Here is a 16405-nt window from a genome sequence, read left to right as displayed (position 1 = left end):
AGTCTCTGCAGAGTGATCTGAAATGCTTAGGAGGCGACTCCTGACTGAAATGTGCCCTGTGTGAGTGGGGCCCTCACACTTTGGCTTCATTACTGGCACAGAGGTAGTTAAGTTCTTTCTTATAATGTCATGCAAGTCTCTCTTGCTTAGAAGACTCTTATTTTATGTCCTGTATCTTATCTTTGTGATCAATTGTCCCAAATTTCCAGGTATTTATGTTCCCCAAAATATAAATGGTCACAAGAAATGCAGAGCACTGATAACTAACTGTGTGCTCCCCACTCCCACCTTCCCTGCCACGCGCTGCGCCTTCTTTCCCTGAGCTCTCTATTACATTCCTCTCCTACCCCAGACCTGCCAGGACCCACTCAACATCCTATGATCACCTGAGACGTGACAGCAGGACCGACCGTTACAAAGAACACCACTGTACCCCGATTTAGGCTCCTCGTGAAACCATATAGAAGTCAGAATGCTATGAAGGCAAAGCAACAGTACTCAGAAGGTGAGGTGATGTAAGAGACCCTTCCCACCAATCAGTATCTGTAGGGACAGGAAAGATCCTTGTCTTAGCAGATGCTCATCTGAAATTAAAGGCACCTGTTAGAAATGCAGATGGGGCTGTGGGCGGTGACACACACCTTTTTTTGTTTTGTTTTGTTTTTTTGGATTTTTTTTTTTTTCGAGACAGGGTTTCTCTGTGTAGCCCTGGCTGTCCTGGAACTCACTCTTGTAGACCAGGCTGGCCTCGAACTCAGAAATTTGTCTGCCTCTGCCTCCCAGAGTGCTGGGATTACAGGCATGAGCCACCACCACCCGGCTGACACACACCTTTAATCTCAACACTCGCGGCAACGCAGATCTCTGAGATTTTTAAAGCTAGCCTGGTCTACATAGAGAAAGCCTATCTTATAAAAACAAAAAAGAGAAGGAAAAGAAATGAAAAAGATAAAGAAATGCAGATGGGAGGAACTGGCAGGAACCAGCTACGGGTGTTCTATCGAGTTCTAAGGCGTGCCTGGCAGGACGGCCTCCTCAGCCTCTGCGGCCCCATGACCCATGCACACACTGAGGTAAGACACAGACCTGGGTGAAATCGGAGAACTTGGAAGAATCACCAAAATCTGTTTTTAGTAATATGAGTAAAGCTACCTGTATTCTTACAGAACTCGTGCCCAGGAATCGTGTGTTTGGCTGATTTTGGAATTATTCTATACAACACACAGGACAACACAGAGCCTGAAGGAGCATGGCGGTGAGCAGTAGAGGGTGAGAGAGAGGTAGGGCGCACAGCAGGCTCCCTAGAGGAAGAAAGAGGGAGAGAACGCCTTAAGTAAGTGCAGGAAGGGCCCCGTGGGTGGGTGGGTGGGCGGTTAAGAGCACTGTTCTTGTAGGGATTTGATTACGACTGCCCTTACTCTAGTTCCAGGGGATCCAATGCCCTCTTCTGACCTCCCTGGGTACCATCTACCCAGATGGTAAACAGACATTCACGTAGGCAAGACACACACATAGGATAAAAGAAATAAATCTTAGGTAGCCTTGGCTACAAAGAATTCTGATTCTTCTGCTGAGAGTTTATTTAAACATTACCTACATGGCAGACTCCTTTGTACTCATTTTGATTGAAAAGAATGTCTACTTCTTCTTTCCTTCCCCGCCTGTCTGCCTGCTTGCTTCCCACTCTCTGCTCGGCTGTGATTCTGTCTTTTACTGTAGTGTAGACCTGCTGGACAAGCCCGGGCTATCCACTACCGGGAGCAGAGGATAATGGGGAGCGTGTTCCCGCAGGGACTGTCTGAGGCAGACCGTGAACCTCTGCATGTGTTCTACTCTGCTTCTCCTCGTGTTCCTGAAGCCTATGGCTGTGCATGGCACAGAAGCTGCCTGTATCTGAGTGGAGTACAGAGAAGCTCCCGTGTGTAAGGAGGCTAGCAGTGGCACAGCTTCTGGTCACTCCCAGACAATGACACAGGACTGTAGTTCAAACTGACAAGGAAATCATGATGCTGGGCGCTGCTAGCGCCATGCTCTTCATATTTTCTTTAGAATGAAGAAAACATTGAATTTCTTGTTCCTTGAACACTTTCTCTAAGCCCTGCATATCCCCTATGTGTAAGAAAGACAGCTTAGTAATAAAAATTAGTAAGCTGTGTTCCCTCCTGGATTATGGTAGAAAGGAGTTAGTTGGTGGAGTTTTCTTTTTAGCTTACAACTCCATTGCAAGCCAAAATGAAATGTATATTTTATCAGACAGTGGCACTCAAGTCATACAGCTACCTCAGCAGTCGTTAGCGTTTGAAGACTGCCTTAGAAACAGGGCGGTCCACAGAAAGAACAGAAGACTGCCCTCAAATATGCTAGGACAGATGGGTGGGAAGGCCTGGAAGGCAGCAGAAGACATTTTACTGTTGCACAGACAGGGAGCCTCACTTATCCCCAATGGTTACAAATCTATTCTACTCATAGGGTGCTAATGTTGGCCGGGAAGGGGCTGGATTCTAGAAGCAGAGGCAGAGAAAGTTAATGGGAAGCCGGGAGGTGGTGGCGCACGCCTGTAATCCCAGCACTTGGGAGGCAGAGGCAGGTGGATTTCTGAGTTCGAGGCCAGCCTGGTCTACAGAGTGAGTTCCAGGACAGCCAGGGCTATACAGAGAAACCCTGTCTCGAAAAAACCAAATCCAAAAAACCAAAAAGAAAGTTAATGGGAGAGACATCTTAGAACACTGCGGGTGAGAGCAGGGTTGGGGAGCTGTTATCACAGCCCTTGAACCAGGGGCTTGAACAAAGCAGCAGGTGTTCAAAGCTCTGCCGGCAGGCAGGAACACCAGCCACAGGCAAAAGAAAGAGTACCTATGGGTTTAGTGGGAGTGGGCTAAGTGGGGGTTTATGGTGTCTGTGGGGCATCCCTGTCTTCCTGGAGTCAGGCTGAACAGTTAACTGACATGCATGTGGGAGAAGAGACGTCAAGGCAGAGCTTTGGTGCCAGCAGTAACGGGCAAAGCTATGAGATGAGGACAAACAGCACTGATTCAGGGAGAGTGGGGAACAGAAGAGTCGGAGAAGGCAGTGCTGGGGGACACACAAGAACACAGCAAGAAATGACGAAGACCAGGGCTACCAGAGAAAGGGCTGCAGGGCAGGAGGAGGAACTGCTGGTGCAAATATCAGGAAGACACTGCAGAGGCTCCAGGGTGCTGTGGGTGAGGGTGGGAGGCAGCACCATACTGGAGTCACTTAATATGAGTGTAGCTTCTTTCTGCAGGGAACTTGGCACCAAGGAAAGAACATGGAGGAGCCCATGTGGAGCCCACCATCAACAGGCCAGAGAAGTACCTGGCTGATCTTGGTCCGATTGAAAGAGATCCTTGCTTTCTTTATAACTGCATCCATAAAGCACCTACTAGACTGTGTGTGTGTATGTGTGTGTATATATATGTGTATGTGTGCACGTGCATGTGTGCATGTATATATATATGTGTGTGTGTATATGCGTGTGTTTGTGTGTGTGTGTATGTGTGTATGTGCGCGCGCGTGCATGTGTGTATGTGTCGGAACTAACTTCCTTCCACACTAGTACAAGGTAAGACGGAAAGAAGGGACTCTGTAGCCACCTGACATCCTGATTGAGAGCTCATGTGATAGAGTGTTGAAATCCCAAAGCCTTAGGGTACACTGCATGACTTAAATCCTTTTTACTTAAAAGCTATCAAACTAAGACAAACCTTCCATGTACTGAAGAAATAAAACAATGGGGAGAGGGTTTCCTATGAGGAAAGGAGGGCAAGGATTTTCCTCCCTGCTCACTGAGTGTCCAGACTTCAATGAACAGCGTGAGCACCGCCCTGTGTGAGTGTGAGGAGTGTGGAGTGCAGGCAACTGTTCCATCTTCACTAGCAGCCTTGGGACACAGCACTGACACTGGTCACGCTACTGGAGTTAGCTGGGTTCTGGAGACAGGACTTTTTTGATCTTTAAAGGAAGCCAAGGGGCCAGATTCTTTTCTGTGTTGAGTGAACATTGCCAGCATCTTAGACCTTCCTAAAGCACAGTCCCCATGGCTATCGGCCATGGTGGCGCGCAGGGCAGCCCAGTAGCAGGAAGAACTGCTGGAGATAGTCACAGCAGTGACAGACAGTAAGCCGTACAGTCTGCTCTCCGGCTCTGACCAACACTTACAGACTTCTTTCTGAACTAAAACAAAAAACATGAAGTGAATATGAAGGCTTAAAATGATAACATACAGAAGACATAAGAACTGTTTTCTTATCTACATGGAGGCCTTTGAGAGGAAATATGTTTCCTGGAGGACCCCTGCAGTACAGACGCCTATGGTGTGCGGCCCACAAGGGCGTTATGAAGTGGGCGTCATTACCCCCTAATGGATTCTGATGGTACCACAGCTGCACGAGGTCTCTGAGAGAGGAGTCGGCAGGATAAAAAAAGCTAACAAGTAAGGCGTAAACTGTGATAGTGTAAAAGTGATTTCTGCTTAAAAAGAAAGTTAAGAATACATGTCATTGAAGTCACCCATCATTCTGCAAATACTGAGGTGTCATATCTGACAGGCAACCTTAAACCCTGAGCCCTGCCCTTATTGTGCGTAGGCACTGCCAGTGCCGTGTCAGCGGCTGACCAGGCCCTCCCAGCAGGCACTTGCCCTCCACTCTAAGGTTCCCTCACATGGGATATATAACCATGGTGCGAGCCCTTCCCCTCCAGCCTTACTTCCAGACAATCCCACTGTGAGCGGGTTTGCGTCAGCTGGATGCTCATGCTGTGTGGTGACAGCTGTGACAGTGGCCACACTGCCTTTGATGACTAACTCCTAGCCTAAGCCGTGTGCACCTAACAGGAGCTCGAGAGAGGACAAGAAGGAAGTATAAGCTGTGCGCTGTCCGCCTGACGAGTTAGGTCGTTTACATGGCTACTCCCAAGGTTTAGTTCAGTTTCCACTTTGATTTGCCTGCATTTTCCTCTCAACGACAGACTGTCAAATGCTTAAAGCCGGCTCTTTGAGTGTGTGGGGTGCGACGCAATGTTTATGATGTACTTCACTAGTGTAAAAGGTAAGTAGTGCATGTGTAATTTACAAATGACAAGAGCATGCACACGCTCACGCAAACACGCACACACTTGGCTCTCAGAGAACGCCTCCATTGAACTCTTGTTCTGTGGCGACCTGGGATTAGTTTTCATTTAAATTAATGAGTAAGACAGGAAAACCTAATGGTTAAATCATATCCATAAATGTAACTGTCCATCCATGAGTGACTTTCTGCTGTCTAACAGGTTGTGTGTATTCATGTGCCAGCTGCCAGAGCTAACATGGTGGAAGCAAAATCTCAATCCTCTCCCTGACTGGTAAGTCTAGAGCAACAGCTACCAAAAAAAATCACAAACTGAGTGTCCCAATCCTGTGGCAGGGATATTCTCCTTGTGGTAGACTTCAATGTAACTATGCCACATTAATGACCTCAGGTGTGGGAGGGGGTACAGCAGTAGGCACCACTAGACAGGATGCCAGCCAGATAGGCAGAGGTACCACCTCTCCTGCATCACAGCAGGGCAGCAGAGTAATACGAAACACTGCCGTTTTCTTTACCTCTGTGAGCTGTACCAGCTCCCACATACATGTGGTTATTAATGACTGCTATGTTTAACAACTTACACAATTAAAAATTTTTTTTTTGATATAGAGCCTTACCTGGCCTAGAAATTACTATTCAAGACCAGGCTGGCCTCAAACTTACAGAGATCTGCCGGCCTCTGGCTCCAGAGTGCTGGGATTAAAGGCCTGCACCAGTATACCTGCCTTAATTTTGCTGAGTCCACCAAGCCACTGTCCCTCCCCGCCCCCAGATCCTTCTTCACTTTGTGATGCTAGTCTATCAGATAAAATTCACGTTTGAAGCAATCTAGAATCCTATATCCTCATGTCAATAACGTACGTTATCACTAGAATAACTAATGAAACCCTTCGATGACATGTATATCATATATTCTTTTGAAATATATCCTTGAACACTTGATATATGCCTCTTCATCTTCGTTCAACTTTGTGAGACGAAAGTTTGAAACTGATTTTCTACTAACTGATAAATCCAAATGAAATGCAATAAAATGTATTTCATTGATATGTTTTCTTAAAGACAGTGTCTCATATAGCCCAGGCTAGCCTCAAATTCCCTATGAATTCCTGAACACGTGGTCCTCTGACACGTGCTGGGATTTCCCACTTATACTACCATGCCCACAGACTAATATAATTTTCAAATGCACGTTTAGTTGATAAACTCACTTTAGTTATTTTTGAAAAACAATATGTAACTCCTTTGGAGTAACAGGAGACATAAGCAGGACAGCAGAAATGTTCATGTTAAAACTCCCTCTACTTGCTAGCCTTTTTACACTCCAAAATATTTGTACACCAAATGTTTTGTACAGAATAGTTATGTTTTCTGCTAAATGGAATGAAATTGGACATAGTAATCTGAAGTCAAAGATCTGTATTTCTCCTTTTCCTTAGCATTCTGTGGAATCTAGCAACAGCAGTTCCCCAATTAAGGCAAGTGGGTATTTGCTACATAAGACAACTAAGTTATGGAGGAAGGCGGAGACTTTAAACATCACCACACTGGAATACACAGGAATATCTTATTTAGCACTAACAAGCTGTATATATATATATATATATATATATATATATATATATATATATATATATATATGTGTGTGTGTGTGTGTGTGTGTGTGTGTGTGTGTGTGTGTGTTGCTACTTAACTGTCCCAGATCTCAGGTTTTCCATCTGGAAGAGGGGAAAACAGTAAAACTACTGTTTTCCATGTTTAGAGTGTTCAGTAGATAAGGAAACCTAACTATATAACAAGGCACCCAGCATCCAGAAAGTATTAGCTGCTACTGAGAATTAAGTCATAACATAAGGCCTTAATTGGCCAGTTACTACCTTTGTTAAAGAAAAAAAAAAACAGCTAAGGCTTGATAAAAGTCATCACGGCAAACGAGCTTCCCAATGGAACAGTGACCGTACTACTAGCCTTGATTCTCGCTCTCCAAGCCCTGCTCTTCCTGCATTTGCCTGCCTCCAGTGTCTGCTCCTAGAGAGAGGTTTCTTTGAGACGTGTGTGTGTGTGTGTGTGTGTTATTATGTAGCTCTGGCCAGCCTAGGACACAGGTAAATCAGGCTTGACCTTGAACTGTGGTAATCCTCCTGCCTCTGCCTCCCAAGTATTACCACATTTGGCCAGAGTAAAGCATCTAATGCAGGTGGGCCTCATAAAGTTTTGTGTGTAAAATGATGGTTAATTTAAACACGTCATTCCCCCTCCCAATTCCTGAAGTACATGCCGTTTTTAACATTTCTTTCATTTTCCTCACTTTACAAGGAGTTGGAGAGCTGAGGGACAAAGCCCCGGGGCATGCACACAGCTGACCCGCACACTGGGAGCCCGTCTCTAGGATGGGCCTGCCTCCTGGTTCCTCGGAGCTCTCAGTGTTGTACCTGAGACACAGCCAGACACACAGGCACAGTGATCATCATGGACATTTACCCTCAACAACTCAGGTAGGTTTATTTAGGCTGACAGTGTCACCGCTGAGATACAAGGTAAGCTTGTGAACGGAGCAGAGGTAGTGGCTGGGTTTTATTTATGCTGACTGGTGCTGACTGACTCAACCCAAACTTATGTGGAACTTTCGAACCTTGGCTGGCTGTCAGCTGCAGACAGAAATCAAAGTGGCTCCAACAGCTTCATCCTAGGGAGTTCTGTGACCCTAAACATTTTTCAATTTTTAATTCTCAAAACCTCTCTGGGAAGCAGGCATTGGTATCCCCTGGCAGCCACCTTTGTTTTGTTTTCCAGCTGAAGGAGGAAGTGTCTGCTTAATGTGGGGCCATAAGCTGCCCCTGCACCGGGTGGCGTGCCGCCGTGCAGGACGGGCTGACTGGCTGGAGATATTCAGCAGTATGAGTGCCAGGTGCAGTACTGCTCACCTCTCATCTGAGAAGACTTGCAGAGAGAGAAAAGTTACTGCTCAGGTTCAAAGACTCTTCCACAGCACTGGTACATGCCTGGCCTCTGTCTGATGTGAGTAATTTTTAATAAAAATTATTAAAGTAGGAATAGTCTTAAAGCATTGGATTATTTGAGACCTTAAAGCATATTTCTGTTCTTGGTATTTAACTTCTGTATATTTGGCATTTAACTTCTTCTCTTTCAAAACCCATTGCTGTTCAGATTGCCAAGTCCTGCTTTGAGAACACATACATCAGGGTGTTTGTGTCGCTGCTTCTGGGTGGCTGCGGAGTGCACTTGATGATGAGCGCTGCAGAGGAACCACGGCTGAGGCCCAACGTGACACATGTTCTCTGGCTGGAGGGAGACTTACCAAGGTTGTGCAAGACCTTCCTTGAGGTTGAAAATACGTGTATTTCTGTTTAAAATATCAAACTTGCAATGTGAAATATTCACAAAATGGAACCATTCAAGATTTTCTGAGGCCTGACAACAGTAGGCTAACACTTTCAGCACAATAAAAGCAGACTCGACGGCACTACCCACACTCCAAGCAGCAACTCTCCTAGGAGCTCTAGGAAATTATTTGATCCATTTGCTAATGTCAAAAAGAAAGAACCTTCCAAGATGAGATTAACGGTACCTGCTAAACCCCATAGTGTGTGGGTGGGGGATGGGAGGTGTTAGCAGGCATTGGGATAGAAACTCCTTGACTGTTACATCTACAGCAGGACAATTTTGATGGAGAAACTAAAGACATTCTTGAGAGTGGGTTGATATTGGAAATGTGTATGTTCTGTGTATATTTTTAAGTTCTTAGATGCTAAGAGGTAAAGTTTTATGATTTACTGGAGGAAACAGAGTTTGAGGCTCAGAGATCTAAAAAGACAAAGATATTGTGTTTTCAACTATTATATAGAAGGCAGTTTAAAAGAATATAAATTACAGAATTCATCAAAAGCATTTTGAGAGATAACCATCTGTGGCCTGAAGGGCATCAGCGTGCTGACACTTCAGAGCATACACCAGCTCTGAGCAACAGAGCCTTGTTCATGCATGCCTTAGATTTATTTTGGGCACTACAAAGTCAAATATGTTTTTAAAACTATTATATTCTTAAGTTTTTTCTGTAGGTAAAAATAGGAAGAGGGGAGTATAAAACGATTTTGGGGCATAGTGTGGGTGAAGGGGAGAAAACCACAGAAAGAAAGCTGTCACGGAATGTCTTTGACTTCATAAAGGGATCTTTACAGGCCATTAGAGTCTTTGAAGCCTCCATCATTCAGGGTGTGAAATTCTAATCCAGAAGCATGGCCAGTTGGCTAACTGGAGGGAACAGGAGATGCTCCCTGCCTCCTCCTTCGGGGATTACATGAAGAGCAGCCTCTCACTTGTAATTACACCAGCCAAAACTCTGGGCATATGGGGAGTTGACCAGATGAGAAGCCCCATCACGTTCGCCTCCACCTCCCTCCATCTTGGGGGAACAGCTGGATTTTATATAAAGCCTGTTTATAACTCCTGCACGTGACACGTGGCATCATCTCATCACTGACTTAAGCATAAGAAATAGAGGAGGCGCTTCACACACGAGGAGCTCAGGAGCCTTACCTTGTTCTTTGATCTGGCGGATCTGCTTCACAGTTTCTTTTAAGATGGCACATTTGTCAGGTTTGAAGTTGAAGTTGTCGATATCATTAAAATTTGCAAAGATCAGCTCTGCAAGTTCCTCTATGTACTTATTCTCCTGCTCGCGGTTCCGTTTCTCGGTGCTCCTTTTGGGGCTAAGAAGGAATGTGGCATTATTATTTGAAAGAAACCGCTAAACTCCTTTAACTGGGAACACAGTCGACAAGTTGTCTACTCAGTAAAGCAGTTAAGACCAAGGGAATAATTAGTTGCATGTTTTTAAACATTCAAGTCTTCACAGGTCTCTGACTCTTTTGTCTGTGAGGGATTACTTTATAGATGTGCTTATCTCCATTCTCCCCACAGCAGGGGCAGGATGACCTGCGCCTACACCAGCGCTTTACAGGGGTTAGCACTGACCTCACTGCTGGACAGAGAAGGGGGTGCTGAAAGAATTAGTAAGGAGTCAACTTCTGCTTAAGGTAAGCTTAAAAGGAGCAAGTTACAGTTAATTAATGTAATCATAATTGAAAACATAAGTTTCAATCACCTTTTTGTTTTATTTTGGTAATCATAAAGGTAATAAAAACAAATCTTTATAAGACCTTTAGATTTTTATTTTAGTCTATAGTTCCTACAGATTCCTTAGAATAGAACTTAGATTCCTATAGTTCCTTAGAATATTTGTGATCCAATCAGATAAGGTCAAAAGTCCCAAGCCAACTAAGAGCAAAGCGTCCCAAGGCCCCATGTTAGTTGTCCACACCAATGACAGGAAGTTACACGTGGTCAGAGTCTAACTGGACTTCAGTGAGTGGAGAAAATATCAAAACTGGCAAAATCTTCTCATATGAATTTGACAAAATAACAAAACTCCAAATTTCCTCTTGAAAATAATATAATTAATGGTTTACGGACAGAAGTCCATTAAATGACCCCAAACAGGAGAAGAGGCTGAGCTGTTTAGTTTTCTGTATTTAATTTTCTATATTTTTATAGGTATTTATATATAATACCAATTTAAAATTAACACAAAATATTAATTGCAAATTCAGGATTCTCATGTTGGAATCAGTTTTATTTTCCTAAATTAATAAACCTAAGATATTAACATGTTTCTCCCTTTTTAGTGGCTCCATGATTTGCCCAAGATCATCCCGTGAACTACAGCAGTGCAGAGAAGAGGCTCTGTGTCTCCTGGGCCTCGCTGCTGGGGTCAGAGGAAGGAGGTGGCTGACAGAAGGCCTTGGAGGGGCCCAGTTCCCATAGCTCTTGGGAAAAATAGGATAAATGGCAAGTCAGTGGGAAAGGGAACTGAGTTACAGCCCTGGAGAGACCACAGGAAGGGCTTCCTTCCTTGTCACCACAACTGGGCCCCAGGTAAGAGACTGTGTGGCCTCTGGAACCTCTCCTCAGAGGGTCACTAAAGCATGAGGGGAAGCTGGGAGCCAGCAGCAGGTGGAGTAAGCCAAGAAGTCCTTGGGAACCTGAGGACGAAAGGCAGCAGGGCTAGGTGTGCGGAGGGTGGTAGGCAGACCTGTGGTTGGCGCTGCAGGAACAGCCTAAATCAAGGGTTTTTCAACATCTCCACTTCTCTAGGTAGCTTTTTCTAACTCACATTCCTGCTGTTTTTAATCACACAATGTAAGCCGGGCAGTGGTGGCGCACGCCTGTAATCCCAGCACTCTGGGAGGCAGAAGCAGGCGGATTTCTGAGTTTGAGGCCAGCCTGGTCTACAGAGTGAGTTCCAGGACAGCCAGGGCTACACAGAGAAATCCTGTCTCAAAAAAACCAAATCCAAAAAAAAAAAAAAACCAAAAACAAACAAACAAAAAAAAACAACCCCCCCCCCCCAAAAGAAATCACACAATGTAGAGCATTGTTTTTATTTAACTTTAAAAATCATTTATAGGTGCTGGGTGTGGTGGCACACACCTTTCATCTCAGCAATCAGGAGGCAGAGGCAGGTGAAGCTATTCAAGTTTAAAGTCAGCCTGGTCTAAAAAGAGTCCCAGGACATCCAGGACTACACAGAGAAACCCTATCTGGGAAGACAAAAACAAAACGCAACAACAACAAAAAAATTTAAAGGGCTGAAAATATTGAAAGTCTGGAAAAAAAACTTTCTTTGTGGTGGTTTGAATGAGAAATAACCCCATAGGTTCAGTCACTTGAATGCCTGATCCCCTTAGGAGGCGTGGCCTGACCCCTTAGGAGGCGTGGCCTTGCTGGAGGAAGCTCATCACTGGGGACAGGCTTTGAGAGCAAATACCTGTGCTCTACACCTAGGCTGCTCTGCTCTGCCTCCCTGCCATCATGAAGCCAGAATGAACTGTGACTTTCCAAAGTTGCTTTGGTCACGGTGTTTCATCACAGCAACAGAAAAGCAAACTTTTTCCATCTTTGTTTCCCTTTGCACCAGTTCTGATCCACCAAAGCAGGTAGCAACCATCACTGTTTGTTTCCTGGTTACCCCACAGCACAACTGCATATGCCTCCTCCTCTCCAAATGATTTTCTCAATATAAAGGGCAGCATACTCCACAAACATCTTTTGAACTTTGCCTTTTTTTCTCTCACAGCATCTTTTGGGATAGCATCTAACTATATATGTAGCCTAGGGTGGCCTCCAACTCCTATGCAGCCAGCTTGGTCTTAAATTCCCCGTGCCTCAGACTTTAGGGTACACTACCACAACTGGCTCTGTGCCCCAGTATTTTAGGATACCTTTAAAAGTACTAACCTTATTGTTTATTACAGTTGCACTGTGTTCCAGTTCCACATGCCATCTTAAAATGTTCCCTGCAAAAATTGTTTCCTGCTTTTATGACTCTAACCACAGGTGCGAATGAGTAACCTCATACTTACAGTGCTCTACACACGCAGACACTGCCATGACGAAGTCCTGAAATCAGAACTGCCATCATGCTATTGCCAGCTTGTTTTAAAAGTGTTGTTTTATCCACTGAAGAACCATAATTCATTTTTAACTAAAAAACTGGACAATTCATGTCATTAGAAAAAAAAAAAAGACAAATAAGAACTCAGTATCAAACGAATAAAAAATCTTTCACTACAAAATTTACTTGTTACAATGTTCTGTTCCTAATTAAAAAATGTGGAAAACTCAAAGATTATGGCAATGAACTGATTATAAAAGTAAAATACACAAGGAAAGTAAAAAAAATGTATATGGGGGAAATTTTTAAAAAAAGAATAGATTCTGCAAATAATCCACGTATTCAAAATTTAAGCTATTACATACATAAAATTCATCATTAAAGAGAAAAGTCAAGCCGGGCGGTGGTGGTGCATGCCTGTAATCCCAGCACTCTGGGAGGCAGAGGCAGGTGGATTTCTGAGTTTGAGGCCAGCCTGGTCTACAAAGTGAGTTCCAGGATAGCCAGGGCTACACAGAGAAACCCTGTCTCGAGAAAATCAAATCCAACAAACAAAAAACAAAAAAAAACAAAACAAAAAAAAAAAGAAAGAAAAAAAAAGAAAAGTCAAACACAATGTTTATATTGAGAGTAAATCAATACAAAAACAACAAAGAAGCACACAGAAAACTAGTAGAAAAGGTGGTTCTTTTGGTCAATGATAGGCTTACCTGGGTCCGAGCTGGTCGGGACATTCCTTGCGTTTTCTGGTTTCTGCCCTGGATGGGTCAGAGGTGTTTTCTCCCATACCACTCATCTTGAACACATATCAGCAACTAAAACAGAAAACAGGTGGGAAAGGGCATGAAGGAGGTCCTAGCAAACGGTCACACCATTCTGCCAATGTGTAAGGAGTTGCCCCTCCAAACACCAGACCACAGTTCTGAACACAGGCTTTGGATAAATGTACACGGATAGCGTAAAATTAGAAAGGAGTCCTCTCTTCTTTTTCCGATCTTGCTTAAAGGCTAAGCAAGAGCAACGGTTAATAGAATAATCCATCCCACCTCACTGGGCCCAGGCTCTTAGGCAGAGAGACTCAACAAAGCCATGAGCTACTCTGTCAGCCTGGGCCTGGCTACAGTCTCTGGTTTGGAGGGTGCTCCGGCACCATGGAAAAGACAGATGTTGCAAGGGGTTCCTCCCAGTCTCTGTTTGGGGTTGGCCAAGGTGCCGTGTGTGCTGCCACAGCTCAGTGACAGACAGCCTGGGGAAGTGGGCAGGAGCACTTTTATGAAGAGTTCCACATGTGGCCAGGTAGATCTGACTTCCTTGCAGTGGCAAGGCCTCAAAAATGGAGGTCCTTCCTGCTTCCCTCGAGGCTCAAGACTCCTCCTTCCATCTCACAGTCCCTCCCTCTGCCTCTCAGGGCATTCTCTCTCACATTCTGTGGGACTCCCTTCTCTGGCATCCAGGTCTAATTACCAATAGTCTTTAGAATGGCTGTGAGAGGAAGATCCTCAGTGATAAAGCTCCCGCTTGCTGGACTGTTTTCCATGAGAAACTGAAAAGGACACACAATGAGACCCAGTGTCCTCATACTGGCCACCACTGTGGCCACCATGTTGTGACTTACATGTAAGGACAAAGTGACAGTTCTAGAAAAGACAAAGGTCCTATCACAGGTTCTGAGAAAAATTCACTTATGCGTTCTTTAAGGGGCTTAGGATCTGCTCAGCAAAGGAAACCAGCTGGGCCCGCAGACTCCAAAGTCAGCGAGCAGTACTTCTTCCCCAGACACCCAACCCTACGCTTGCTCTTCATCCTGAATGACCGCTGCCCTGCTTTACTCTGGAGATTAGGGAGCCAGTGAGAAGGTGAGGTTAGCAGCAGCCCCGAGCCCCAGAAAGACGGCACAGACCAGGAGGACCAGCAAGAGCAAGGCGGGTTAAGGAAAGCCGTGGAGGCGCTGGGCCTCATGGCCACCTACCAGTCCAACTGCGGTGGTCGCCTTGGGTACAATCCCAGACCTCAGGCTCAGCGCTCACACACTCCTCTGGCCACTGTTCTGATCCAAGTGCGCAGTAGGGCCAATTGTTCTCTCTCTCTCTCTCTCTCTTTTTTTTTTTTTGAGTCATGTGTTTTACAGAACCAATTGTTTTTAGGGAGTCAAAATGAAGAAATGCTGCCTCAGCAGGAGGGAGGTGGCACCAATGGCACATTCAGTTTAGGAGGTCACATGGAAAGTACAATCTGAGAACTGATGCCCGCGCTTCCTGTGGGTGGAAGCAATGTAACCAAGTCCCAAGGTCCTGTTCTATGCTTACTTTCTGCCTGACAGTAAGTACTAAACTCAGTTTATGCTATGTACTACAGTCAATTCACAGATTCAAACCTGACTATGAACTCTATCGCTAAGTAGCCATGGGCTAACATCCGGGCCTCAGCTTCACTACTTGGTTAGCCATGGGACCTTTCCCATTAATGATTTTCTGTAAGATGGAGTCACACCACTGACATCCATAGCACAGGTTGTCTAAAGAAGGAGGAAGAAACCAGGTCTGAGCTCTATGGCTGAGGACTCTTGCTCTTCACTAGTGACGGCTACTGAGGTAGCCATTCCTATACTTCTTCCTGCCCTGCCTGGCATGGGTGAGCTGTTCTTCATCCACTACAGGCAGAGGCCCATGGAAGAAGTCGCAAGTCCTAAACAACAGGGCTTCTGTGCACAAAATGATCATTGCTTCAGTATACAAAATTTGCCTTCCTGTCTCTGTAGATGTAAATGGTAGGGGGACAGAGAGAGAATACTGCTGTTCAAGACAGAAACATGGCAAATGGAGATGAATTCAGGGACAGTGCTGCGATACATTCCCACACTGGGGTGAGGTGGGATGGATGAGCTACTGAGGGACAGGGAGGCAGGACACTAGAGGAGGTGCAAAGACAACACGCTACAAACATCCGTTCTTCCTAATTCATTCATGACCATGAAAGAGAATACTTTACACCTAGTAATCTTCCAAGAAATGGTCTGGGTAATTTTCCCCTAGAATCAGCTGTCAACAAGTTGTAAAAATATAAAATTATAAAGCTCAGCTTTCACTAGATAGCACAAACAAAATCAAATCCCCCTAAACAGTTAAGTGTGGATGATACTTTATTGAAGATAAGCATTATATAACCATCACCATATATATTAAAATCATACTAGCAGAAAGGTCAGGAGTCTCTCAACAATTAAAAAAGTGCTTGCTAGTCACAGAGAGTTAATTTGGGATTGAGCACTGGCTTTAAATTCACACAATAACAACTAAATGCACACCAGCAGCCGACAAGCACACTGCAACACCCGGACCTGGTGCCGAGTCAATCAAGAACGTGTGTCCTCTAGCCCAGCAACAGGGTAAAACCTCGGACACACTGCTGGCTCTTACTTGTCCCTTCTCCAGATTCACCTACAAAACACTCCATTTGTACCATTAAACCATCGTTTGTTTCCTCCTGAATTTACTTACTGTGTTTTCACAATATATAAAAGTTTCTACTTACTGAACACAATGGCTTCCCTGGTTGAGTCTGGCCAATACATCATCTTTCAGGTAAGTTTCCTAGGTTACAGCTCTTCAGCAGACAATCCGATCACAAAGGGGAGCAAACCAAGGAGGGCTACCTGCCCATGCTCCAGCCAGCTGGGAATCCGCTACAGTGGCCCACCCACATCACTGCCAATCATCCAGGTTAGCTAAAGAGAAGCGGGGCTAAAGAGCCCTGGGGAGGGCTCGTGGGGCAGGAAGAGAGGCGGCCATGGAACAGCGTGACAGGTTGCCATGGCTGCTGTCCCGAAGCACACAAGTGTGTC

At 45.0% G+C, this 16405-nt stretch overlaps 1 protein-coding gene across 2 annotated transcripts in view; it reads right to left on the bottom strand.

Moving 5' to 3' along the window:
* The window catches only part of Ncoa2 (nuclear receptor coactivator 2), a 226829-nt gene that overhangs the window by 66029 nt on the left and 144395 nt on the right, over positions 1 to 16405 (bottom strand). For both annotated transcript variants that reach the window (XM_052175942.1, XM_052175943.1), the window contains exons 3-4: positions 13275 to 13379; positions 9648 to 9820 (exon numbers count right to left, since the gene is read on the bottom strand). In XM_052175942.1, coding sequence (XP_052031902.1) covers positions 9648 to 9820; positions 13275 to 13360 — 259 coding nt within the window. In that variant the 5' untranslated portion in view covers positions 13361 to 13379. The remainder of the gene's footprint in view (positions 1 to 9647; positions 9821 to 13274; positions 13380 to 16405) is intronic.

This window comes from Apodemus sylvaticus, chromosome 3 (genome assembly GCF_947179515.1).
Source record: "Apodemus sylvaticus chromosome 3, mApoSyl1.1, whole genome shotgun sequence".
In the NCBI taxonomy this organism is placed as follows: Eukaryota; Metazoa; Chordata; class Mammalia; order Rodentia; family Muridae; genus Apodemus; species Apodemus sylvaticus.
This window is presented reverse-complemented; position numbering and strand designations above follow the sequence as displayed.